The sequence below is a fragment of the Cricetulus griseus genome, chromosome 3 (assembly GCF_003668045.3).
Source record: "Cricetulus griseus strain 17A/GY chromosome 3, alternate assembly CriGri-PICRH-1.0, whole genome shotgun sequence".
NCBI classification, from domain to species: domain Eukaryota; kingdom Metazoa; phylum Chordata; class Mammalia; order Rodentia; family Cricetidae; genus Cricetulus; species Cricetulus griseus.
The window spans coordinates 257,739,985-257,767,883 of NC_048596.1; the positions used below are offsets into that span (position 1 = coordinate 257,739,985).

At 40.6% G+C, this 27,899-nt stretch overlaps 1 protein-coding gene across 3 annotated transcripts in view; it reads left to right on the plus strand.

The window, feature by feature from the left end:
• The window catches only part of Riok1 (RIO kinase 1), a 67,441-nt gene extending 47,823 nt beyond the window's left edge, over nucleotides 1-19,618 (plus strand). For all 3 annotated transcript variants that reach the window (XM_027410379.2, XM_027410378.2, XM_027410380.2), the window contains exons 3-17: nucleotides 1,429-1,519; nucleotides 2,978-3,047; nucleotides 4,690-4,732; nucleotides 6,286-6,378; nucleotides 8,076-8,188; nucleotides 8,274-8,354; nucleotides 9,237-9,323; nucleotides 9,688-9,825; nucleotides 10,771-10,874; nucleotides 11,129-11,235; nucleotides 14,100-14,165; nucleotides 15,135-15,254; nucleotides 16,897-16,950; nucleotides 18,111-18,263; nucleotides 19,281-19,618. In XM_027410379.2, the coding sequence (XP_027266180.1) occupies nucleotides 1,465-1,519; nucleotides 2,978-3,047; nucleotides 4,690-4,732; nucleotides 6,286-6,378; nucleotides 8,076-8,188; nucleotides 8,274-8,354; nucleotides 9,237-9,323; nucleotides 9,688-9,825; nucleotides 10,771-10,874; nucleotides 11,129-11,235; nucleotides 14,100-14,165; nucleotides 15,135-15,254; nucleotides 16,897-16,950; nucleotides 18,111-18,263; nucleotides 19,281-19,391 (1,395 nt within the window). In that variant the 5' untranslated portion in view covers nucleotides 1,429-1,464 and the 3' untranslated portion in view covers nucleotides 19,392-19,618. The remainder of the gene's footprint in view (nucleotides 1-1,428; nucleotides 1,520-2,977; nucleotides 3,048-4,689; nucleotides 4,733-6,285; nucleotides 6,379-8,075; nucleotides 8,189-8,273; nucleotides 8,355-9,236; nucleotides 9,324-9,687; nucleotides 9,826-10,770; nucleotides 10,875-11,128; nucleotides 11,236-14,099; nucleotides 14,166-15,134; nucleotides 15,255-16,896; nucleotides 16,951-18,110; nucleotides 18,264-19,280) is intronic.
• Nucleotides 19,619-27,899: the final 8,281 nt, after the last annotated feature.

The window sequence follows — 27,899 nt, forward strand, 5'->3', positions numbered from 1 at the left end:
TTTTGAGGCACAGCATCTCACTGAACCTGAAGTTCACCATGTTGCTAGCCACTGGCCAGTGGCTTCCAGAAAGCCTCCTCTCTCAGCCTCCCTGGTGCTGGAATCATAGATATATGCCACTGAATTTTTTTAAAAATACTACATAGAGCTGATATATATCCCAAGGCCAAAAGTTATTTTAAAAGTTAAAGGGGCTGAAGTTAAAGAGATGGCTTAGTGGTTTAAAGCACTTGTTGCTCTTGCAAAGGACCTGGGTTCAATTCCCACAACCTACATGGCAGCTCACAACCATCAGTAACTCCAGTTCTGGGGGATCCAATGCCGTCTTCTGGTCTCTATGGGCACCAGACACCATGAGATGCATATGCATACATACAGGTGAGACATTCATACATATAAAATTAGATAACTAAATCTAAAAAAATTTACATTAAATTTAATAGAAAATCTTTTTAAGCTTTTTACAAGTAGGACAACCCAGCCTTGAGTTTCATGCTGAGATACAAGAAGACTGGATCAACAATTATTCAGAGCCCTTTTTTTCTATGCTGCAGTCTCTTTGAGTTTTACATATTGTTTCTGCTTCTCCTTGGTGTCATTTAAGGTTGTCCAGAGCACCAATCTAAGTGCTGAGCCTCAGGTTCTCTCTTCCCTTTTCCTTTCTTGAGGTGTCAGGCTTAAAATAATGCTAGAATAAATTTAATGTTAGCCTTAGCTCTGTATTAAATACTTTGAAGGTAAATGAATGTTCTCAAGTATCAAACCTGTAAACCAGTTAAATAACAAAAAATCTAACATAATTCATAATAACAAGATATATTGAAGGGAAGTAAATAACATGTGATCTGTGTTCTAGTCAGTAACCTTCTTCTCTTAGAAACGCCTTTTTTCTCTTTTATTCTTTTTATATGTATGGGTATTTTGTCTGCATAGATATCTGTACACCATGTGCGTGCAGTCCATGAAATGCCTGAGGATCCCCTAAACTGAAGTTATTATGGACGGTTGTGAGCTGCCACATGGGTACTGGAAACTGAACCCATTCTGGAAGAGCAGCCAGTGCTCTTAATTACTGAGCCATCTCTCCAGCCGTAAAAACCTTAAAAAGGAAAAAAAAAGTTTTGTATTGTGCTCCTGCATGTAATGATGCTTTCATAACTAACTGAATGGGGGCAGGGGAGATGGTTCAGCAGGTAAATAAATGTACTTGGTGTCAAGCCTGACAGCCTGAGTTAAATTCCTGGGACCACCAGGGTGGAAGAAGAAAATCACCTCTTAAAAGTTCTCCTCTGACCTCCATATGTGTGGTGCCCCTCTCCCAAAACATTTAAAAAAAAAAAAAAAAAAAAACCTGGGGGAAAAAGAATGTAATTATGAACCTTAGACTTGAATTTACAACTAATCCTTTTTTAAACTAATATCTTTTAGGCAAATCCCCAGACTTCTAACTGCAGTTCAACCAAAATGTCTACTCCAATTGACAAGTCCTTGCGAAAATTTGAAAATAAAATCAATCTAAGTAAGTTTATTTATTTATTTATTTATTTTTGGTTTTTTGAGACAGGGTTTCTCTGTGGCTTTGGAGGGTGTCTTGGAACTAGCTTTTGTAGACCAGGTTGGTCTCAAACTCACAGAGATCAGAGTGCCTCTGACTCCTGAGTGCTGGCATTAAAGGCGTGAACCACCACCAGGCTCTAAGTAAGTTTTTTAAAGATACATTGCCTAGCTGGGCACTGAGTTTGAGACCAGCCTGTGGGGATACATTGTATATGATCTAATAAAGCTTGCCTGGAGATCAGCATGCAAAACTGGCCATAGAAGCTAGGCAGTGGTGGTGCACAGCTTTAATCCCAGGACTCAGGAGACAGAGGCAAATGGATCTCTGTGAGACCAAGACTACTCTAGGCCACATGAGAGTGAATCAGTCTAAAAGAGAAACAGCTCATGCCTTTAATCCCAGCACTAGAGAGGCATCTAAAATAGGAGCAGGGACTCAGATTCTGGTAATTAGTCTCCAGCCACATTGAGTACAGGATCCCTTCCCCAGCCTTGGGAGAGGTAAGAGCTCTCTGATGGCTTGACTGCTTTGCTTTTCTGTCTTCAGCTGAACCCCAATATCTGTCTCTGGGTTTTTATTAATCATGATATACTCACTAAAGAGTGAGCTCCAGGACAGTCAGGGACAGAGAAACCCTCTCTTGAAAAAACAAACAAAAAACATGGCCTAACTGGACTGTGAAGAGATTCTTCCAAATGCTGAAATGTTAGGTGTTTTTGTTGGTTCAAGAAGTAAATGTATTTGACTCAGTGATAGAGCTGAATGAAGAAAAGTAACTTAGTGTTGTTTTAATTCATACTTTCTTAGTTCTCTTCATCTGTTGTGGGAATATGAAGTTTCAGATACTCATTTCAATTCTTATCTGTTCTGCATTGGATTTTGTATTAAAACAGTTAAACGTGCTATTTTGTTTGGTTAGACACTTTATGATGATGTTAATGGTTTAGTTGAAATCCAGTCCTAGTTTGAACTATACTTCTTTAAAAATGGAAGGCTGTCATCTTCTCCTTGCACTGTCTTGACTCTCTAAACTGTAGCTTTAGAGAGTATGCTGCCCATACATATCAAACTAATGTATGTAAGTATTTCACAGTCTTCATGATATACCTCTAACTTGAGTTTGCAGAGTTAAACTTTGAATTCAGACACTTGTGTTATCTATATTGTACAAAATAGTAAGTATCTGAGAATTTAATATGTAGATCCAATGTTTTTGAGTATTCACCTAGAATTTTAGAATTCTGGCTCAAAAATCTTACCTATAGTGCTAAAAGAGCACTATAGGTAAGACAATATCTTAATTTGTTACTTGCCTTATAAGTAAAATTTTAAAACTACAGAAGGGGGAAGTATCCTTTCAGAGACTGTTAGTGTCTTTGTCTTTTGTATTGTTTACATTGTGAGTTTCTGTATTTTTAGATAAACTGAATGTTACTGATTCTGTCATAAATAAAGTCACCGTAAAATCTAGACAAAAAGAAGCAGAATCGTAAGTAATGTTTTCATTATAAAGCGTGGTTGGTGCAGACCAATTTCCTGACTGAGTAGAAGAATTGTTCTGCAAAGGGTGTTTATTAGCGTAGTGTGTGCTTTTGTAAATCTAAATAGTAAATGAATTTCACGTAGTAAAAGTACAGTCATATGGAGTCTATAAAAGTGTTTTCATAAGGATAAGTGTTTGTAGATTCCAGTTTAGACTAAGACCTGGCTGACTTCTCTCTTGTGCTAATAACTGGCATGATCATTGCAATATAGAAAATAACATTAGTCCAGTAGCAGTGTTAAAACTGAACAAGAAAATCATGTTTTAGTGCCATGGTTCATTGCCGTGTCCACAGAGCTGATTGCTTTCTGAGTAACACCTTAGTCACTTGGTATTTCACTGACCTGCCTGTCTTCCTCCTTGTATTTGAACTCTTGTTAGTTTAGGTTAGTGTGTTGGATTGAGTTATCTCATATATGCGCTGAAGCAAATCAAGAGTCTGTCTGCCTTTGAAGATAATTTTGAGATAAAATTCTAAAAAAAAGCAGCATTATAAATAAATGAGCAGTTCTTTACTAGTAGAATCTTTAAAGAGTTAAAGGACAGTATGAACACAATGAGTATTTCCCTTGTCACTGTATTCCAGTTGGTCTTTTATTTAATACCTTAAGAACATAGAAGGACTTTCTCTTACACACACATTCTTATTCCCTCTTCCTCTTTTTCTTTCTTCCCCTCGTTTCCTCCTCTCTCCACGTTCCCTCTCTTCCTTCCCTCTGTATGCATATGTGAAATGTATTATATAATTTACACACACACACACACACACACACACACACACACACACACACAGGTGCGTGTGAGCATGTGCACTCGCACCTCCCTAGTAGGCATATCCAACCTGTGGGCTCATGTGTGAGTGCATGTGACTGAGGATAAGCACCGTGGCCCAACAGAAAATTACAAACTTACTTAAAACATGAGGTTTGTTGTTTCTGTAGTTTCTTGATTGCATGGCTCTCAAGTGAGCGTTGTAGGTTACATGTCCTGGGGAAATACCAAGAGGGGTCCTGGGAGATAGTGGGGCGAGGGAGCAGCAAAAGTGCTTGTCATGCAAGCTCACAACCAGAGTTTGATCCCTGATGGTGGAAGGAGGGAACCAACTCCCAAAACTTGTCTTCTGATCCACATGTGCAGGATGGCAGTCTCTTATCTACACTTTAAACATAAGAATAATAAATGGAAAAAATGAAAACTTTAAAATGAAAAGAAATAAAAGATTGGACATGCCTGCTAAGAATAGACTTGCATGCACGGAGAAATTGAGTTTTACTGAGTGAAGAGTCTATGTCAAATTAGGATGAAAAATCCTTAAGAAAAATTCCTTAAGAATTGTCACAGAGCTGGGTGTTGGTGGCACATGCCTTTAATCCCAGCACTTGGGAGGCAGAGGCAGGCTGATCTCTGAGTTTGAGACCAGCCTGGTCTACAAGAGCTAGTTCCAGGACAGACTCCAAAGCCACAGAGAAACCCTGTCTCGACCCCCCCCTCCCTCCCCCCCCAAAAAAGAATTGTCACTGAATTGTGTACATTTAGAAGTCTCATTCTGGCTTCTTGGTGAGTTTTCAATATCTTTGTTTTTGCTTAGGTATCGAGTTAAAGATAAGGCTGACAGAGCAACTGTAGAACAGGTATGCTTGACATGCTGCATGGTCTTGTGTGAAATTAGCATTCCTTTGTTCTCTGAATTGTGCCTTGTTTTTAGCTTCCTTTTGCTTGGTGTTGATCTCACCTAAAATTGCTCCTGAGTAAACAGTTTGAAGTTCAGTGATTAGCATTTTGCTGTATAATAGGACCACAGTAGGTAAGGTAGAGCCATGGTCCTTGTATACTTGAAGCTACTACTATGCACTGCTTCCCCCTTCTCAGAAGCTGGGAAAGCAGAGATTATAGAGATTATCAGACTAGAGTTTTTTGAAGTCTATTTATTTTCTTTCCCATTAAATAAATTGAATATCTGCCATGAAATAGGTTGAGTACCTACCTGCCATGTACCTGGGTTACATATAGATGAGGGGAAAGGGAAATTTCTAACTAGAGACCTCTTTCTTACATGTGCTTTATTCTTTGGAGCGGGTGGGGTGCTAGCCCCGAATTTCTTACAGGCAGCAGGATGTGATTGAAGTTTGCTGTGTGTGTGTGTGTGTGTGTGTGTGTGTGTGTGTGTGTGTGTGTGTGTGTGTGTGAGAGAGAGAGAGAGAGAGGGGGGGGGGATGCTCTCAGTAGTCCTTGCTGGGCTGAAACTTGCTGTTTAGACCACAGAGATAGGCTTGCCTTTTGTCTCCTGAGTGCTGGGATTAAAGGTGTATATCATCTGATACATATTTTTGATGTGAAGAAAATGATTTTTTAAAAAGGTTTAGGTTATTATTGTTGCTGCCTACTTGGGCTCTCCTCTACCCATATGTATATGAACAATTCCACAATTTGAAATAGCAACTTTGTCACCTATAGTTCTTGACTTAAGATTTAAACACCCCTCTTTCCTGTACCCCCAAGCTGACCTACAGTCTAGAACCAGTTTGTGGAATTGATGAATCATTGGACATGAAAGAGCTTATTTATAATGTTAGCTTATTATTGTATGTTGTACTGGTTAGTTTTTGTTGTTGTTCACTTGCTACAAACTAGAGTCACCTGAGAAAAGGGAACCTCCAGTGAGGAATTGCCTCCATCAGGTTGACTTTGTAGGCAAGTCTGTGTGCCAGCCCACTGGGGATGGTGCCACCTCTGAACACGTAATCCTGAGTTGTGTAAACAAGCAAGCTGAGCAGTCAGCAAGCCAGACAGCAGCTTTCCTCCATGGTTTCTGCCTCAGTTCCTACATTGAGCTCCTGCCCTGACTTTGCTCAGTGGTGGTTTGCTGGAAGTGTAAGATGAGATAAACCTTTTTCTCCCCAAGTTGTTTTGGTCATGGTGTTTATCACAGCAAAAAAACCAAACTAAAACGTGTGTGTATGCATGATGGGGGAGGCAATACCTGTGCAATGGTGCCTGTGTGGAGGTCGTAGGATAACTTCATGGGGTTGGTTCCATCCATCCACCTTTACATGGGTGTGTTTGGGTGGCAAGCACCTCTTTACACTGAGCCATCTTGATCACTCTGGGTATTTACTTTTATTGCCCTGTAATTTATTTTGTCTGTTTTCATGATTGTACTTAAACACAAAGCATTTCTTTTTAGGTTTTGGATCCCAGGACAAGGATGATTTTATTCAAAATGTTGCATAAGGAAGACATAGCAGAAATTCATGGCTGCATTAGCACTGGAAAAGAAGTGAGCTTTTGTTGGGATGGCAGTGTTTTCATGTTAGTTTTCTTATTTCAAATAACAAAGAAAAGTAAGGCACTTTATAATTTGTGCCTTTATAAAGAAAAGAAAGCTGGGCGTTGTGACACACACCTTTAATCTCATTACTCAGGAAGCAGAGGCAGGTATGTCTCTGTGAGTTCCAGGCCAGCATGGTCTACATACCAAATTCCAGGCCAGTTGGATCTACATAGTGAAACCCTGTCTCAAAAAAGAAAGAAGGCTACACACACTGGATAGTTTATTAACAGTGTTTCTAGACATTGTTAATTATGTTGCTTGATAGTTAGTTGATATGAAATTGTATGTACCTTATCCTGATCACTTTATTATATCACTGAGTCTGTGTGCCCAGCAGTGAGCTTCTATTTTCAAATGGTACAGTAGTCCTGAGTCCCAATTTAAAATTACTGTTAATGAATGAGGGTTGTTGATTCACTTCTATGAGCTAGTCTGTCTTGTTCGTTTATTTGTAAGTCTAGAAAAAGGTTGGTGTGACTTTAGAAAAAAAAAAAAAACTGTATTAGTTACTCTTCTCTTGCTATGATAAAATACATAACCAAGAACAGCTTAAGGGAGGAAGTTTATTTTGTTTTAGGGTTCCAGAGGGTTAGAGTCCATAGTGGCAAGCAGCAAACAGGAAGCAGAGAGAGTAAACTAGAAGGGACCCAGGCTGCTAATCGTCAAAGCCTGCCTCCAGCAACTTACTTCCTCCAGCGGTCTTATGCTGCCCTCTTAAAAGTTCCATAAGCGGGGGCTGGAGAGATGGCTCAGAGATTAAGAGCACTGACTGCTCCCAGAGGACCCGAGTTCAATTCACAGCAACCACATGGTGGCTCATAACCATCTGTAATGAGATCTGGTATGCAAGCATGGTATACAGATAACTGTATACATAATAAATAAATAAAGTCTTTTAAAAAAAGTTCCGTACGCTCCACGAACAGCATCACCATTGCAATCAGGTGTTCAGATCCATGAGTCTATGGAGGACATTGTTCATTCAAACTGTCACAATTAGCAACTATTCTGTGGAATTAATTAGATGTAAGAAAATTTTCATTAAAGATAAATGTGTGAAACCAATTCCACTTAAATTGGACTTTTCTATATACATTATGCCTCATGTAACAATAGACTACATTCAGAGAAACAAGTCATTAAGCAGTTTTGTGTAAACCAAGATGTATATGACATCACTATAGGTGATACAATCTTTTTTCTATTTATTTATTTACTTGTTTGTTTGTTTTGCTTTTGGAGACAGGGTTTCTCTGTAGGTTTGGAGACTGTCCTGGAACTTTCTTTGAAGACCAGGCTGGCCTCGAACTCACAGAGATCCTCCTGCCTCTGCCTCCCCAATGCTGGGATTAAAGGTGTGCAGCACCACAACCGGCTTTAGGTTATACAATCTTATGGAACCACTCTGGTATATAGGGCTCATCATTGACCAGAACACAACAGGGTGGCATGTGAATTCCTATGCTTGAGGTGTATTTATTATGATACAATGTTTCATTTTGATTCACACCTTCAAGAGATGACAGCAATGTAGAAGTTGTTTCAGTTCACTTTTAAGGTTAGAACCAACTAGAAAACTGGCATTAGTTATTTAACTAATTAACTAACTAATGCTTCATTTCCTTTGTTTTTGCTTAAAATAGGCTAATGTATACTATGCTACCACAGCCAGTGGAGAAAGCAGAGCAATCAAAATATACAAAACTTCTATTTTGGTATTCAAAGATCGAGATAAGTATGTAACTGGAGAATTTAGGTGAGTCCAGATTCTTGAATTCCTTTTTCAAGTGTTAAAATAGTATAATGCAGTGATTAAAGTAACAAATATTTTCTTACTCTAGATTTCGCCGTGGCTATTGTAAGGGAAACCCTAGAAAAATGGTGAAGACATGGGCAGAAAAGGAAATGAGGAACTTATCCAGGTAACTGGTGGTGTGTGGGTTGGGGGGCGGGGTCACTTTCTTAACTGTGTCTGTCTATCTGTGCCCTGCCCTTTAAAACAGAGGGGGCATCATTATACCATGTAGCTCCATTACATATGCTTAACTAAGTAGAAGAATTTTGCTGAGTCTGAAGCCATGTGAAAACACGTAGAATTTGTTCTGAGGAAGATAAAACTTTTACAGGATTTTAGACAGTAGTACGTGACATGGTGATGATAATGCTGTCATTAAAAAAAAAATTACAGGGGTTTCAGTTAAATTTTGTCAGATCCTTAAGCTCTTTGTCTAATAACTTGCTTTTCTTAGTCTAGTTTGTCATTTTGCTGTATGTACTGTAAAGAAAGGACATGTGCCTAGTTTTCTAGTTTTCTCAAAATTTGTGGAGGTTTCTTTCCCCTTTCCAGTGTCTTTTAACTTTTTATGTGATATCCATAAGTATAATTTGCTATTAAGCCAGTACCATTTGGTTTGGAAATCCTTTGAAATCTTCCTGTGCCCAACTAGCCACTAGGTGTGTGTACAGTGATTTTATTTTTGAGATTAGTAAACTCAAAAGATAGTTGTTGACATAGTTGCTATGTCTTATCAATTCTAAGATTACCCCTCCCCCCCATCCCAGTTTAACACCTCTGGAAGTGGATTGAGTGCCACAGGTTATGGGATTTAATAGTTTATCAATGTTTTGATGTTCTTGGTGTTACATGATAGTGCCTCTTAAAACCACTGGTTTATGAAATAGGAATACAGTTGAGAGGACTTGGTACTGTTTCCTAATAGCAGTATTCATGCCATGGTCTGTAGCTGCTGTAATTTGTTTATATTTCTTTTGACTCTCCAATTGTCCTTTTGTCTACATCATAGGCTAAGAACAGCAAACATACCATGTCCAAAACCAATCAGGTTAAAAAGTCATGTTCTTCTCATGGGCTTCATTGGCAAGGATGACATGTAAGTATGTGGAGATCAGAGAATTTCATGGTGAAACTATTTTGTGTCCTGTGAGCTATGTACTAGATAAGTGTCTCCCCTGGTTCCTTTCCTGCGTCTTTCCTGCTGTGTTAGGGCCTAACTGTTATGATTTACCATTGTGAAGCTTCACCATGCTTCAGAGTAACAAAGTTAGCCTTGATTTTGAGGACTGTTTAATTTATTAAAGTGCTGGAAAGTACCTGTAATCGTCAGCATTTAGGAGTGGCATCTGTTATTCCATAGTCAGTTCACATGACAAATTACAAAAAAGAGGTCCATGTACCCATAGAACGAGGCAAGAAAACTTGATCTTGATAATTTTATTGTTCTTTTTTTACTTGAGGCCTGCACCGCTTTTGAAAAACGTCCAGTTGTCAGAGTCGAAGGCACGGGAGTTGTACCTGCAGGTGATTCAGTACATGAGATCAATGTATCAGGACGCTAGACTTGTCCATGCGGATCTCAGTGAATTCAACATGCTGTGAGTGTGCTTTGTTTCCTGGGAAATTCCCATTAGTTCTGTCCAAATCCATAGTCAGCTGTGTTCTGTTGGCTTCCCCATGATAGGAATTAAGATGTGGTCACTGCCTTCAGTGATGTTAGTCACAGAGGAGACCATTGTGAATGAAAGACTGAGGTTATAGCTTGGTTGGTAGAACGAGTGCCTAGTATGTGTGAGGCTTTGGATTCTGTCTCCAGTACCACAAGGTGTCAGGGGAGGGATGCATTTTTAGCTGACTTAATGGGCTTTGAAATTTTCTCAGTTTTCCATCTTTTTATTAATCAAGATGACCCTTTCTTATCTGCTGTACTCATTTATGAATTACTTAAGGTGGACTTTTTTTTTTTTTTTTTTTTTTCCTGAGACAGGGTTTCTCTGTAGCTTTGGAGCCTGTCCTGGAACTCGCTCTGGAGACCAGGCTGTCCTTGAACTCTCAGAGATCCGCCTGCCTCTACCTCCCAAATGCTGGGATTAAAGGCATATGCCACCACTAACAGGCTAAAGTGGAATTTTTAAGCCAGATATAGGCTTATCTGTAATCGCTGCATTTAGGAAGTGAAGGCAAGAAGATTAAGAGTTTGAGGCTAGCCTGTGCTACATAGAGAGACCCTATTCAAAACAAACAACATAGACACAGAGTGTCTACATAGCTTGGTTGCACTAGAACTCACTTGATCAGGCTGACCTCAAAGAGGTCTACTTGCCTTGCCTCATGAGTGCTGGGATTAAAGGTGTGTGCCACTACACCAGCTAAAAAAAGTGTGAGCCCAGACTTGCCTTCAATTCTGGCCTGGTCCTCCCGTCTTTGCCTCCTTCAGCAAATCCTGCCAGTGTGTGTCACCACCTCCAGCTTCAAAATAGATTAAAAACAAACAAACAAGACTATAGCAGTAACATGTAGCCTCTGTGCTTGTTGTCCACAAGGTACCATGGTGGAGATGTGTACATCATTGATGTCTCTCAGTCTGTGGAGCACGATCACCCACACGCGTTGGAGTTTTTGAGAAAAGACTGTGCTAACGTCAATGGTGAGCAGAGAGTGGCATTTCCTGGCAGCGTCTGTGCATGCATATGTGGAAGGTCTTGTCACTTGGAGTGGGAGTGTCGTCTGGCATTAGAACACTTCGTTTGCCTCTCAAATGGAAGACCTTATATTTGATCCATAGCACTGACCGTGCTACTGGCTGGAGATGCTCCATTTTTATATCTTTTTCTGTTTCCCAGTAGGAGTAGTAAGTATTCTCTTTGTAGAACTGTCATTAAGGTTCTTCTTTCTTGACAGATTTCTTTTTCAAGCATGCTGTGGCTGTCATGACTGTTAGGGAGCTCTTCGAGTTTGTTACGGATCCTTCCATCACTCCTGAGAACATGGATGGTTATCTTGAAAAGGTGAGATGGGCTGAGATGAGGAATAAGTATGACTTGCCTTTGTGTGCACATCTGTGGGACTCGGGTTGCTTAGTGTAATTATTCATTTCCATAACCTCTTAGCACTTCTTATTTCACAGTGAAATTAGAAGTAGCAAAGATGCCAGTAAAGCCAGGTTTCTTGACTTCTCTCAAGATTACAGAGATTATCAACTTCCATGAATGTTTAGTAAGAAAACTGCTAGGGTATGTGGCAAAATATGCATGACATTAAGTACTAAGCCCTAAATGCATTTAAGTTAATGTGCAAGCCATTAGTTTTCTATCTTTAGAATTTATTTTTTTTTTAATCATCAAAGAATGAAACTGTACTTACTAACCCCCACAGTGTTCTGGGAACTACCGTTCTGGTGTCATTCTTGGTACTGCTAATAAGTAAAACCACATACTGTGATTTTTATTTTTTATTTACGTATACATATGTGTGTTTGTGGGACTGTATCCTATGTGTGTAAAGATGCCCAAGGAGGCCAGGAGAAAGTATTAGATCACCTGGTGCTAGACTTGCAGGTGCTTATGAGCCACCTGAAGTGTGTGTTGGGAACCAAACTCAGGTCCTCTGGAAGAGATGCAAGCACTCTTAACTATATTGAGCCATCTCTCAGCTCCTTGTTTGTCCTTTGTAGCTGGCTTACTTTGCTCATCTTGCTCAGTGTTCATCTATGTTCTAGTGTGTGACAGGATTTCCTTTCTTATTTAAGGCTAGATAATAGTCCATTTGTATGGACCATATTTTGTCTATATTCTCATCTGTCAAGTAGACATTTAGGATCTCTTCCTCATGTTTCCGTTTCATGTTTCCCTTTTCCCTAGAGTGTCTTTCCATCTTAGCTTTAGTTCATCTTGCTCTGCCTGGTAAATTTTGAAACTCAGGTCAGAAAACTGTCTCAAGGAAAAATTCAGGAGAAGCACTGTTTGCAGGGGTTTGTTTTCTCTTAAAAAAAGAAAAAAAATTGAGTCAGTGTTTCTTGTATCCCAGGCTGCCTCAAACTGTGTATAACCACAGATGAATGTAAACGTTTGATTCTGCTGCCTCTGCTGAGTTCTGAGATTTTTGTTTTTGTTTTTGTTTTTTGAGACAGGGTTTCTCTGTGGCTTTGGAGGCTGTCCTGGAACTAGCTCTTGTAGACCAGGCTGGTCTCAAACTCACAGAGATCTGCCTGCCTCTGCCTCCCGAGTGCTGGGATTAAAGGCGTGCGCCACCAACATCCGGCTGAGTTCTGAGATTTTAAGTGTGCACCACTACACCTACTTTATGCAGTGTTGGGATCAAACCAAGGGCTTGGTGCATGCTGTGCCAGTATTCTTAACAATTGAGCACATCTCCAGCCATTTATTTGGTTGGTTGGTTTGGTCTCTTTGTGGAGTGTTTGTTTCTTTGAGATAAGGTCTTACTCTGTAGCCCTGGCTGGCCTGACCTTAGCTGTGCACCACCATGTTTGGCAGATTAGGAATCCTTGAGGGACAGAAATTTTATTTGTATATTGTCAGTACCTGATTATATATTAGGTAATTACATGTTGTCTTAGTTAGGGTTTCTATTTTTGTGAAGAGACACCATGATCATGGCAACTAGTCCGTTATCTTCATGGAGGGAAGCATGGATGCACACAGGCAGACATGGTACTAGAGAGGTAACTAAGAGTTCTACATCTGGATTGGCAGGCGGCAGGAAGAGTGACACTGGGCCCGACTTGAGCTTCTGAAACCTGTAAGCAATACAAGCAGAGACACACTTCCTCCAGTAATGCCACACCTACTCCAACAAGATCACATGTCCTAATCCTTTCAAATAATGCCACTCCCTATAAGCTTATAGGGTCCGTTTTTAATTCAAACCACCAATCATGTATTGACTGAGTAACTATCAAAGTATTTTTATTCCTAAACTGTGAGTATTGAGTCTAGTGTCTGTATTTAAAAATAAAACAGAATAAATGTTCCTTCCTTCTCTATATATTTCTAAAAGATATATTTTTATTTTAATTATGTATACATGTGGGTATGTGCATGTGTGTGTAGATGCTTGTATAGGCCAGAGGCATTGGATGCCCCTGTAGCTGGTGTAATAGGCAGTGTTAGCTCCCCAGTGTGGGTATTAGGAATTGAACTCTGGTCCTCTAGAAGTACCGCACATGCTCTTAGTGACTGAGCCACCTCTCTGGCCCTCTCCTTGTATGTATTTTAACTAGATAACTTTTATAAGTCAGAAGAACCCTGTATAGGGTCTTGGTTGCCTCTGTTCCAGTCACTGCCCGAGGGGTTTTCTTGGTGTAGTAGTATTAGTGATTCATTTCACTGACTTTCAAGAATCAGGAAATGGTTCGTGCCATCCGTGGTGGTGCACACCTTTAATGCCAGCACTTCGGGAGTATAGGAGGAAAAAAGAAGGAGAAATGGTTCATTATTGGGTCTCAGTTTTTCTCTGATAAAGATTTTTGCTAATAGCTTAAGTTTTTTAAAAAAGCCTTGTTTCCTAGTTGTCTTGGCCATGATTTGGGTATGGGTGTGAGTGATGCCAATGCTGGGATGTGGTGCTTTGGATAGTCTACGTCATTGTTCCACCACTAAGCTGCACCGCACTGGTGATCTTGAAGAAGGGGACTAAAGATAACTTGAGACTACAAGGGTTTATTGTTTCTTTTTAAATGACTTACAAGTCTTTGGTAGAGAGCCAACCTACATTGTAGAAGCTCACTGCAGGTACTTTGAGAAGTGTGAAGACACCTATTAAGATAAAAAAAAATAATAATAATTCATTACAAAATAGAAAATGTGTCTTTTCTAGGGTGAATGTAAAAATAATTTTTTGCTTTCTCTCAAAGGCCATGGAAATAGCATCCCAAAGGACCAAGGAGGAAAAGACTAGCCAAGATCATGTGGATGAAGAGGTGGGGTTTATTATGATTCCACAGTCTTGGGAATACATGGGGGTTTTGCTGTAGAACTGTGGGGTGTTCCTTCATGTGTTTTGAGACAGGGTCTTTTCAGATAAACCAGACCGTACTAGAACTTGATATTTAGTACAGGCTGGCCTCAAACCCACACTCATTCTGCTTCAGCTGCCTGACTGCCAGGATAACAGGTGTGTGCCACCATTCCCAACTAATTCTTGTGTTACAGGGTTTTCCATGTTTTTATTTTTGTTGGTAAAGCATGAACTTGATTTTATAGGTAGGTAAATGGCATATAATTTACATTCAATTATATTGTTGTATTCAGGAACCTCTTAGCCTATTGTTTAGTAAAATTTTGAAAGAGCTTATGGGGTGTGTGAGTCGAGGAGAAAAGACTATTAATTTGCAAGTATAAATTTTTAAATGACCTATTACTGATTTTATAAATATAACAGACTATATATATTGATAATTTGTTAAAAAAATAAAATCAAACTAGTCCTTTAAGTCAAGACATCTTTATTAAAGTCCAGTAGGCTTATTATACTATATTGATTATTGTTTTAATTGTAGTTTATTCTGCTTAGAAGTTTTGTAGCAGCTGGGTGGTGATGTCCTGTATAGTAAGAATATGTGTGTGTTCAGTTGCTCACAGGCAGGCAATTCTTGCAACTTCATCTTATCCTTCCTCCTTGGAAGATGCTTTTTGAAATTAGGATGTGTGGGAGGAGTGTTATTCTAAGGCTCATCTGGAATACACTCTTTTCTTCCTTAAATCAGTTGTAAAATTTTATTTTTATCTTACCTAATTGTTTTTAGCTTACCACATAGCAGACACAAAACCAATGGGTACAAATGTTGGAGATGATTAATAAAGGTTTCTGCATGATTGATAGAGCTAAGGATACTGAAGGGATGGAAGAGTATAGGAATAACAGTTTAATTTTTGCTTTCCTCTATTAGGTGTTCAAACAAGCATATATTCCCAGAACCTTGAATGAAGTGAAAAATTATGAGAGAGATGTGGATATAATGATGAGGTTGAAGGAAGAAGACATGGCTTTGAATACTCAACAAGATAATGTGAGTAGCTTGGTTTGTCTACAGAGCTACTTCTCACAGAAGAAACTGTCCCGAGCTTACTCCTGGCTTGTGCTAGTGAGGTGGTCAGCTCCATACATGGTAACTGTAAAGGGGACACTTCTGGATTTGGGGGTGGGGGCGCAAGGGTGATGCATTTGCCTGTGTTCAGAGAACTATAATTGGTAAAAAGGCAGATTCACAAAGAAGTCTAGGATAAAAATATTTGTAATAGATTGATAAGCTATGCTTCATTTCCATACACATTTGAAGAGATGTTTAAAATATATTTACATTGTTTTTGATTATGTGTGTATGTATTTGGGAGGTGGTCTGTGCACATGAGTGAATTTGGGTGTCCTTGGAAGCCAGAGGTGTTAGGACCCCTGGAGCTGGAGTGAAGAGAGGTTGCGAGCCTTCCCACACAGATACTGGGAACCAAACTTGGGTCCTCTGCACAAGCAGAACAAGTTCTTAGCCCCTGTGCATCTCTTCAGTCCCCTTGAAATATTTTGTTGTTGTTGTTGTTGGACCCTTGTTGTAACCCTTGAGACTTTGCAGCCATGTAGAAAAACCGTGGCTGTTTATGTAAGTTTTTATATAAAGACAGAAGAAATAAGTCTCCAGATTTTCAATCATGAAGCAAAAGCATTTAAAAATATATTACTGTGTGTGTTAGGTGCGTGCATGAGAGCATGCATGCCATGGTGCCTATAGGAAGGCCAGAGGACAGCTTTATGTGGTCACTTCTCTCCACCCTTGTTTGGCTTCTGAGAATTGTAGCAGGCTTTCATGGCAAATGCCTTTACCTGCTGAGCTAGCTGTCTGGCCTAAACACACTTAAAAAGTTGAACTCTGTGTGTCTGTGTGATTGCATGTCCACATTGTGCATGTGCTCTCATGCCAGAAGAGGCTGCGGGGCCCTTGGAACTTTCTGAGCCATTGAATATAGGTGCTGGGATCTTAACTCTGGTCTTCATGGTCGAGCGTCTTGCACTGTTAATCACTGAGCCATATTTCCAGCCCCTTGAAAGCACTTTTAGTAATAACTACAACTCTTGCCATGCAGACCTACTGATGAGAGTAGAATAGCACTGTTTGTGGAGTGGGTAGCATTTCACTGAAAAAAAGTTCAAAGTTAGTATTTGCTGTCACCTGGTGGGTTGCAGGTGCAACCTGAAAACTATCAGGCTTTGATTGTATTGGGCCTGGGTATGCATACCTGGCGTACAAGAACGGTGCAACCTAGTTTCTGTGTTACTATGTGATAGGTTTTATGTAACTTGAGTTCTAATAGGTCTTAGTAATAAAAGTAGGGAGTCAGATATAGGGGAAAATGCTGAGAGATCAGAGAGAAAAAGGAGCAAGCCAAAGCCGCCTTTCCAGTGGAAAGGAGATGGAATTCCTGTTTCCTCCTGATACATGCCTCTCTGCACCCAGCCATGTCACTTCCTGTCTGTCTGTTAGCTAGTGGCGAGCTCCACCCTCTGATCTTCAGGCTTTATTTGTACAGACAAGATATCACCACAGTTTTGAGTACATTCTCAGAATCATAGGAGGCAGTGTTGTGTCCAGTGTTTAATGGTGTAGTATGTACATATCATTGTTAATTTTTATGTTTATTCTTTTTCTTTTTTGTTACAAGATTCTATACCAGACGGTCACGGGACTAAAAAAAGATTTGTCAGGAGTCCAGAAGGTATGGAGAACATGTGTTACTATTGCTTTACAGCACATTTATTATTCTTGTGTATGTACTCATAAGTGTGCCACATGTATGGTGGGTAGCCAGAAGACTATTTTCGGGAGTTGATGGCTCTCTCCACTTCCCAGGTCTTTGGAATCCAACTTAGATTCTCAGGCTGTCTGATGAGCCATCTTGCCAGCCTGTGGAAACTATGTTTAGAAGGTATAAAACTTACTGTAAAGTAGTATTAGAATTAAATTTGGAAATGAACCTGTTTTTCTGTCCCTGAATTCTTCTGTTAAAAGTGAAATATTTGTCTTTAATCCTGACCTGCTTTGGTTGGGGTATTACTCATAGGCTTACAATCTTTTTGGGAGTTTTTACAATCAGTTTTAAAAAATGTCAGCGCTGGAGAGATGGCTCAGCAGTTGAGAGCTCTTGCTCTTCCAGAGGACCTAGTTCAGTTACCATCACTCACCTGCTTACCTTTAAGAAAAGAAAATGAAAAGTTCAAGATCAGCCTGGACTGTGTAGTGAGATTCTGTTTTGAAAAAGAAAAACAAAGTTAAAGAAATGTGGTAAATTTCAGGGAAAATGAAACTTTGTCTTGGTTGACTGTTCATTTCATTAAATTACTTATTGCTAGTAATGTGGTTTATAGAAAAACAGTTGTGAAGTCACCCAAATAGATTTTCATTATTGTTGTTATCATCATCATCACCATTGTTATTATTACTATTATTTGCCTCTGTATTTCACATCCTTTCCAAATCTGAACTTAGCCATCTGGCTTGCTGAAAGCAGCAGCAGACTTGCATTGTTGATTTAGGTCACCCATATAACCCTGCAGTCAGGCATGTGCCCAGCCTTTAGCAGTGGATCGCATGCGTGCCAGGATAGCTGTGAATGTAGCCCCACACATTAGTAGATGACAGCGTCATGTTGCAGTGTCAAAAGATTGAACACCTTGTGCTAGTTCCTTTATTTACGAATGTTCTTGAGTCCTACCGGAGTGAATGGATGTTGTCCGTCTTTCTCCCTGATGTTGATTCTGCTATTTTGATGTTTCAGTGCGTGACTTCAAAGTGTACCTGGCATACTGATATAAAATGCTGGCAGTAGCATGCTGCCTAACAAATAGATAAGTAACATGGTTCTGTAATAACTTCAAGGTCCCTGCACTCCTAGAAAGTGAAGTTAAGGAAAAGACCTGTTTTGGTTCAGAAGATTCTGGAAGTTCTGAGTGCTCTGACACAGACTCTGAAGAGCAGGAAGACAATGCCGGATGCAAAAAGCACACTGCTGACCCTGACCTTGATAAAAAGGTTAGCCAAGATCTTTATTTCTCTTGAGCGTGGTGGCTCAGAAGCATCAATAATGCCTTTATTAGTGTTTGTTTATCAAAACAGGGTTTCTATGTATAGCCCTGGGTATCCTGGAACTCGAGTCAAATCAGGCTGTCCTCAAACTCAGATATTCACCTGCCTCTGCCTCCCGAGTGCTGGGATTAAAGATGTGGTGCCTTTAATTGTAGTTTCCATAACTAAATATGAACCTTGCTTGTGGAGTAAATTAGAGACTTGGCTGCTATTGGTAGCTTCTTCAGTGTCTCACTGAGGACACTGAGCAAATATTTTTTCTTTCTAGTCTTTATTTCTCTTAAAATATGGAGCTTGTAAACATCAAGTAACATACAGGGATATTGATTTGACTATATGCAGTTTCAGCAAAGTTCAAGGGTCAAGGTGTAGTTCAGTGATAGATGGGCTGGGGTCTGGGTGGGGGCAGAGGGGATGGATGGACAGAAAAATAACCCTCATAGGAAGACAGATACCTATCCTAGCATGTGGGAAACTGAGGTGTGGAGGGGCATGGGTGGCTGCTTCGTCATTTGAGCCTCAGGAGTTTAAGAACAGTCTGGACAGCAAAGTAAGACCCTCCTGAGGGAGGGAAGAAGGCAGGGATATTGGGGTGGAGATGGAAAAGAGTGAGATGGAGGGAGCCTCAAAAAAAAGTTGTTACCCCAAGATTCACCAAACTGTAATTGTTATTTATTTATTTATTTATTTATTTCCGAGACAGGGTTTCTCTGTGGCTTTGGAGGCTGTCCTGGAACTAGCTCTTGTAGTCCAGGCTGGTCTTGAATTCACAGAGATCCACCTGCCTCTGCCTCCCAAGTGCTGGGATTAAAGGTGTGCTTCACCAACGCCTGGCTTGTAATTGTTATTTTTATGCTACATTTACTTTTAACCTGTTAGCATAAGAACCTTAATTTAGTTCTAATAATAGTCTGAATTCTCTGAATGAATGGAATTTGTTGGGGGTGTGTTTGCTCTTTACAGGAAAGAAAAAAGATGGTCAAGGAAGCCCAGAGAGAGAAGAGGAAAAATAAAATCCCTAAACATGTGAAAAAAAGAAAGGAAAAAACAGCAAAGGCCAAAAAAGGCAAATAGAATGAAGAGTTATGTTATGGACATCTCTCAGTTACTTTGAAACCTCAAGTAGAAGTTGTTGCTGAAGGGTGGCTTCTTTACCACATCTGAGTCTTTACCATCTCACTGTTGGGGAAGACTGGGGCATGGTCATGTGATTGCCTCAAAAGCCCAAAGCCCATCATGTCGGGATCCCGTCAGTCCCTGGCTCTGCTTTTAATGGATTTATTAAATAACTATTTTATATATTTGTTTGTTCGTTTTTTCAAGACAGGGTTTCTGTGTAGCTTTGGAGTCAGTCCTAAGACTTGCTCTGTAGACAAGGTTGGACTCAGACTCACAAAGATCTGCCTGCCTCTGCCTGCTGAGTGCTAGGATTAAAGATGCGCACCACAACCACCCATACTATTTTAATGAAGAACTTTGTACATTTTATTTTTATATATTTTCTCCTGTAAACGTTTTCAGAAGCACCATAAGTATTTAAATGTGATGAACATCTACAGCCTTTGTAAAGGTGAGCATAAAGGCACTTGGACAGACTTGGGAATATTTGTTTTCTTTGTACATGCCAAAGACTCATCTGAAATCAACTGATTACGAGTGGCTTATAGCCTTGAGTTCCACTAGAAAGAGAAGTTATCTGGCCTTGGTGTTGCTTTTCACAGTAGCTCTCTGCTCTTACGTGTTCTGGTGCTTTTTGTCATATGATCCCACTTTGTCTTTAATATACCTTTTCTAGCCAGACCTCTCAGCTCATAAGCCATTTCACATCCAGCCATTTGTCATGTTCATTTGCTCATCAAACATTTAGGTGTTTTAGGTAGTGGGAGATAGAGCAGTGAATAAAGCAAAATTACTTTCTTTGAATAGTTTGCTTTTTTTTTTTTTTTTTTTTTTGGTTTTTCGAGACAGGGTTTCTCTGTGTAGCTTTGGAGCGTATCCTGGCACTCGCTCTGGCTACCAGGCTGGCATCGAACTCACAGAGATCCGCCTGCCTCGGCCTCCCAAGTGCTGGGATTAAAGGCATGCACCACCAATACCTGGCGAATAGTTTGCATTCTTATAGGGAAATGAAACATTAAACAAAATAAATGACATTCTTCCAAGAGGTTATACATTATATATATAGTGCTGAATAAAGAGAATGCCTAGGGAGACAGAGGCAGCACAGTGAGATACTTGACAAAATACTCAAAGCTGAGTTGCACTGAGCTTCCTGGCACTACAATGGCTAAATGGAAGAATTCTAAATTCTGGCCAGCCTGGGCTATTTAAACAGATGAGGATCCAAACAACAAAGCCAAGTCAGGTACATCAGAAGGAAGAATACTCCAAGCAAAGCAAACAGCCAGGGGAAAGGCCCTGCAGCAACAGGAGGTCTACAGTGATCAGGGCTGCAGCATCAGAATCAAAGGGTGAGGGGGTCATCTTGAGATCTGACCGTGTACTACCTGTGGAGTTTTTAGCAGAGGAGTGACAGGATCATACTTGTATTTTGGAAGCATCACCCTGGCATCTGGAGAATTGAAGAAGAGGTGGAAGATGATTGGCTGTGCTTGTCAATCCAGGTGAAGGATGCTGGGAGCTTGGCCTAGGATGCTAGAAATGGATGTGTAGTTACCTTAAGGGAACAGATGAGTTAGAACAAAATAGTAAAAGGCGACTTCGGGGGTTTATGACCCAAGACGGCCCTGAGACCATGAGTTACTGTGATGAGAGAGATGTGGGTGGGGTAGGCTTACTGGTAGGATCAATGCACACAGCAGCCCAGGGTTTCTCTGTAGATGCAGCTTCCAGCCACTTATTTGATGGTGGGTTATAGTGGGGAGCAGCTGAACTCTGATCATCTCAGAACATGGTCCTTTCTGCTTTAAAGCTCAAAATGTGAAATGGGATTTTAGTGAAACACCAAAGTAGTCCTTCTAAAACAGCCCACTTTACACAATACTGAGAGCAGACTTACCAGCTCTGTGCACAGTTTAGTTGTCTTCCAGATCTTCTGATTCACTTAGATAAGTTTATGTGGATTTGTATTTTACCTTTAAAAAATGCCTTCTGTTGTCCCAGCCTCATGTGGACTCAAAGCTAAGTCAAAGCATCATTGTGCCTGTTGGTACACGGGGCTATAGCCTAAGTTGATGTCTTGAATCCTAAATGTCCCCCCAAAGGCCATATGTTAAAAAGCTTGGTCCCAAGTTCATAGTGGTATTGCTGAGTAAGGGTAGAACCGGGGAGGGGGCTGAGGTCATTGGGGGTGTTCTTGCTGGAATATTGGATCCTGGTGCTTTCCTTGCTGCCTGGCCATGGTAATACAAGCAGCTTTCCTTTAAAAGACCCCCAGACCCCTAAGGGCCTTAGGATCCCAAGGAGCCCCCAAGACTCAGAAACCAGACCAAGAGCTGCAAAAGCAAGAGGGTTTATGCGCATTCGGGTGTCAGCAATATCGGGGAAGCTGCACACCCCAGCATGGGGTGTAAGCTCCTTATATAGGAAAAACCCTCAGATCAGCATACAGGCAAGGGGTACAAAGCGATTGATTATAAAGTGATTGATTATAAAGTATGATTTTATATTAATGAGGTCACCTAGGTGTGACCTGGTTTTCTACAAAGGAAAAACCATAGAATGTACTCTGGAGAGTCCTTGATTGTCTGCTGGCCGGCGAGGTGTGACCCAAACAGAGTTGTCTTGGCGATCGCCCCCGTCTAAACCATAGGATGTGCCCGGGGCCAACTGCCTTGTAATGGGCCAAGGCCTGTGGGAAACTTTCTCTCTCTGTGAACTAAAATCTTTCACCTTCACCACTGCCTTAGTGTACTGCACAAGTCAGAAGGAATGGTTCTGTTGTTAGTTCCTTTGGTCTTTTTCCTTCATAATCCACCTTTACTACAGGTACTCACTGCGACAGTTGAACTGTTTCTATCTGGCATTTTGCACAGCCACAAAAAACTTGACACATGCCCTCTGCATTATGAAATCCAGACTCCACTTATGGAAGAGGCTAGGGAAAATGTATGTTCAGAAATGCGAATGGCACTTTTGGTTTTACCTAGATCTCCATTTTTAAAACATAGCATTGACCAGTCATGGTGACACTATTTTAATCCCAACACTGGGGTGATCGAGGCCAGTCTGGTGTACATAGCATGTTCAGGCCAGCCAGAGATATGTAGTCACTGACTGAGTGAGGCCTGTCTTACACACTTGGTGTAGTACTGTCTTCTCTGTTCCTGAGCTCCTGCAGACTTTATCATTCTACTCTAAGTTATTTTTCTCTAACTATCAATGACAGTAATTTGCATATTGAATTTACTTACATATATTACCTCAGGCCAGAATGTAAGCACCCGAGGGCTGGGATTTGTCTTTGTTATTTTGTATGCCAGCATTTGTCATGTGCTGAGACTGTCAACTCAGTAGATACTTAAATGATGTTCTGTTAACTAAGCAAAGACGAGGGTATCACACGTGCCTCTTATTCGTAATTGATGTGCTCAGTGTGCACCCCTCAGGCTTGCAATAAGGCCACCCGGCTACCACGGGAAGTACTCAACCTCAGGTTACTTCACTCAATCCCAGTACATACTCTGATGTCTTGGCAGGGAACGTTGCCAAGGTTTTCTGAGGGATGGGCTGCCAGCTCTAGTTTAAGCTCCCTTACTTGTTCTGATATCCTGCTGTGGCACTGGGAAGTCACTTTAGGGAAGAAATCCTCTTGGGTGCTGGGACTTGGACCAAATGATTACAAAAATATCTAAAATTCATTCACTTGTCATGTTTCATGCTGGCTTCTAACTCCCTGAGTAATCAAGGATGGCCTTGACTTCTGATCCTCTTGCCATTGCTTTTTTCCCAACTGTTAGGGTGTGGCACCACACCCTCTTGCTTGCCTCTCTCTATAGAGACTACGAGACCTAGGAGAATGGAGCCCATAAATGAGATAGACTAAAGTCTCGAGCAGTAGCCAACTTTACACTCGAAGGGTTAAGAACTGTCACATGAGTAAAGCTGTCCAATCACAAAAATGTTTCCATAGAGGCATAGAAACAGGTAACAATGGCCAGCTGTGACCAATAATCTGAAACCCACTCTCTTCTATCGGTTACACCTGGGAGGAACACCCAAAACAAGAACAATTCCATGTTTTGAAGAAACTGAGGTCACATGACTCTTGTTTCTTGGGAGTTTTTTCACAAGTGCTCGGAAATCTCACATGACTCCATTCTTGAATCATGTCCTGACATCCTGTTGTATATAGTGTGGGGATTAAGCCCAGGGCTTCCTATGGGCTGTGCAAACACAAACTGACACCACCCCCAGCCTGGAATTATTTTAAAATCTATGAGATTGATGTGATTTTTTGTTTGTTTGTTTTTGTTCCTGAGATGGAGTCTCGCTGTGTTGTCCTGGCTGATCTCAAACTCACAAAGAGCAAATCAATGTTTTTAAAAAGACTGTTTTCACTAAAGGGCCAGGTTGAAATCACGTCTTGTTTATTAGAACTAAAATAAACAGATTTAAAGTGCAGGCTACCATACAGGTCAGGTTTGCTATTACATAAATTAGGCAGCCTTTACTATGCCATTTTGCCATGGGAATGCTGTTAATTGTCCTTCAAGTCATCTTGTTCCACTAGAGGGAGACATGTTCATGAATTCTGATGTTTAACTGGCATGATTGGCAGGCAGCAGATGCACTAAGTGGGAGAGCTGTACTACACAGGGGATACCAAAGTAGCCACGTTCATCTCTTCCCTTAAGACTAACTGGCCCAGTAATGGCACATTTGGTGCTTGGCTTCTAAATTAGGCCCTGTTTAGATCCCCTGACAAATTGCTACTCTGCTAATCAAGAGTTAAGCCAGATGTGGTAAAGCACACCTCAATCTCAGCATTGGGGGACAGAGGCAGGACGGTCCCATGTTGGTGGTTAGCCAAGATCAGACCTTGTCTCAAAACCACAACAGAAGAGGGGTTTTCACTTGGAAATAATGCCTATGCAGTAAGATGTTTAAAGAAACACACCCCTGAAGGGCCATAGACTCACGGGGTAGTGTGCTGTTCAATGCTAATACTTCATCTTGCTGGGCCTCGGTTTCCTTTCTCAGCAATCAAATCAAGACTGAATGGAGAAGGGCCAAGAGGCTGCACTGTTCAGGGGCTGCAGTACACTGGGAGCATAGCTGGTGGAAAAGTCACTTGGAGAACAATGAAGTAATTAACTTGTTAATGTTGAGAACATGTCAAAATGATATTTCTCATATGTTAGGCTGGTATATCTCTATCAACATTGAAATTTCATATATGGGTGTAGGTCGGAAGGCTCAGTGGACAAAAGGGGCTGCTTGGCAAACCTGACTACCTAGTTTAAACCCTGGATCCCACACTGGAAGAAAAAAAACTGACTCTCAATAGTCGCCCTCTGACCTCTACACATGTGCTATGGCATCTGTTCCCCCCACCACACACCATGTGTGTATATATATGTACATATATATATATATTATGTATATGAATGTGTGTATATATATGTACATATATATGTATATATATATGTAATTAAGTAAATTCTGTATGTGGGGATTTTGTATGTACATGAATAGAAAGAAATGGGATTTTCCTCAATCTGTATAAACCAATTCTTTGTACTTTTCAATTTTTTTTATTAAGGAATCAATAAGAATAAAGAATTACTAAGGAATAAAGGTAGCAAAATGGTTAAGTTGCCTTTAATGGCTATTTAAGTACAGGCAGGCTATATGTACTATGTATAAAAGAAAATAGGGCTCCTTAACAAGCAAGACATGAAGTAGGGATTGAGTATCTGTTTTTCTAAAATGCTTGCGACCAGAAAGGTAGGGTTGTTTGATTTTGCACTTTTTTGTGTAGACTTTACTGGTTGAGCATTCTGATTAAAAATTCAAATTTTTTTTTTATCATGTCATTGTTCAAAAACTCAGGTTTTGGAGCATTTCAAATTTGAGAACACTCACTTGTTCTTCATTTCTACTGGAGTACTTTGCTATCCTGTTAATTTGCTCAGATTTGTCTGCCAGCTTGTCTTAGGAAAGATAAGCTGGAAAGATGGCTCAACAAGTATGAGCACTGACTGTTCTTCCAGAAGACCAGGGTTCAATTCCCAGCACCCTCAGGTGTGATGGCTCACAACCGTCTGTAACTAGTTCCAGAGGATCCAGTGCCCTCTTCTGGCCTCCACGGGAACTGCATACATATGGTGTGCAGACCTTCAGACACTCATACACATAAAATAAAATAAAACCTCAAAATAAAAGTTACTAGGAAAAAGAACATGGCTCCAAGCTTCCTTCCACTCTTCCTCCAAGCATGGTGTGTGATAGTATTATAGGTATTTGTACTGGCCTGCTCTTGGAGATCCGACAGGATAGATACACCCTCAGCTGCGGCCACTAAGAGCACCACCTGTGTCTATTCACTATGCCCCCTTTTAAAAGGGAGCTCACCTTCCATCCTCTTTTTTCTCCCCCTCTCTGTTCTCCCCCATCTCTTTCTCTCTGCCACTACTCCTGGTCCCAGAGGCCAGTCTCCCCCCTCCCCTTTCTCCTAATGAAAACCCCTACTTGAACTCTGTTGTATGGCATCTTTATGTCAAGCCACTGTTTTTAAAATTTCAACAGTGTGTCTTTTAAATCTCTTGTTTTAAACAAACAAAAAAAAATCCACAAGAAAATTTTCATTCCATTCACTAAATAAATTCCTATTAACATATTTTTGAGGTTTTCAATTATAAGAGATGCCTCAGAAAATTATACATTTAACATGCAATGGGCACCTCAGCACTGTGCTTGTGAGGTTAGTATACCTGGGTTTTTGCCATTGGGATAATCATGACATCTATTACACGATGGGATTGAATGAGATGTAATACAGGTAACTAAGCACCAGGGAATGTTCATAAAAACAGAAGTGAAGAGTGTGTGGAGATGGCTTAGTGGAAAAACTGATGGCCACACAGGCATGAGGATAGGAATTTGGATTCTCCAGAACCTACACCAATGTCAGGAGGCATGGTGACCCACCTATAACTTCAGGCACGAAAGGAGGAAACTGTTTTACACCAACTTGACACAGCTGAAGTTTTTTGGGAAGAGGGAAATGCCCACTTGGAGAAGGGTTGGCCTGTAGGGCATTTTCTTGGTTGATGATTGATATTAAGGGGCCCAACTCATGGTGGGAGGGACCACCCCTGGGCTGGGGACCCTGAGTTTTTTCTATAAGGAAGCAGGTTGAGAAAGCCATGAGGAACAAGCCAGTGTCGTTCTTCTATGGCCTCTGCTCCAGTTCCTGCCTTGAGTCTTGCCTTGACTTTCTGGATGATGGACTTATAAGCTATAAGAAGTCATTGCTAAAAATGCCCCCCCACTCCACAATTGCAGTGGGAACTCCCAACATTTTGGAGTACTGTCGGATGGTCACCATTAGCAGCAGGTGTGGAGTAGAGCTTACCTGAGCCTACACAAGCTGTGTGTGCTATGGGTGGCAGAGCCAGAGAAGCAAAACCTGCCTAGGTCTTTTGGAGCCTGGAAGGTTGTGAGCAAGTCCCAGATGTCTGACATTGAGCTTTTTACACTGTTGGATTCACGGTTTGCTTTGATCTAATTGTAACTATGTCCTGGCTCCTTGTTTTTGTTTGTTTTGTTTTGTTTTTGTTGTTTTGGGTTTTTTATTTTTCAAGACAAGGTTTCTCTGTGTAGCTTTAGAGTCTGTCCTGGAACTAGCTCTTGTAGACCAGGCTGGTCTCGAACTCACAGAGATCCTCTGCTTGCCAAGTACAGGGAGCTCCTTGTTTTTGAAATAAGTATTAACCTTAAAAAAGAAATAGCCAGCCACAGTCGAGAAACTAGGTATTTTAAAGAGGTTTTGAACTTTGAAAGAAACTTTCAAGAGTGAGTCAAAGAGAATTTTTTTTAAGCTTTATTTATTATGTATACAGTATTCTGTCTGCATGTAAGCCTGTAGGCCAGAAGAGGGAGCCAGATTTCATTACAGATAATTGTGAGCCACCATGTGGTTGCTGGGAATTGAACTCAGGACCTCTGGAAGAACAGCCAGAGGTCTTAACCTCTGAGCCATCTCTCCAGCCCCTCAAAGAGAATGTTTTAAAGAGACTGAGATTTTAAAGTATTTTATTTTAAAAGACTGAATATGTTTTATATTGTGATATTGATATTAATATGTAAAGTCATAGGAATGAACAAGAAAGGGAAGGTTATGACTTAAGTTATAGGTTTGTGTGTCAAGTTGACAAGGGGTCTATTGTACTGGTTGGTTTTTGTCAACTCAAGACATATCCAGGAAGAAGGAATCCTAGAAGAGAAAATAGCTCTGTAAGACTGGCCTGTAGACAAATCTCTGGGAATTTTGCTAATTAGTGATTGATGTGGAAGGCCTAGGCCATGGTGTGGTACCACCCTGGCCAGGAGGCCCTGGGATTTATAAGGAAGGCTGAGCAAACCATGAAGAACATGCCAGTAAGTAGCATTCCTCCA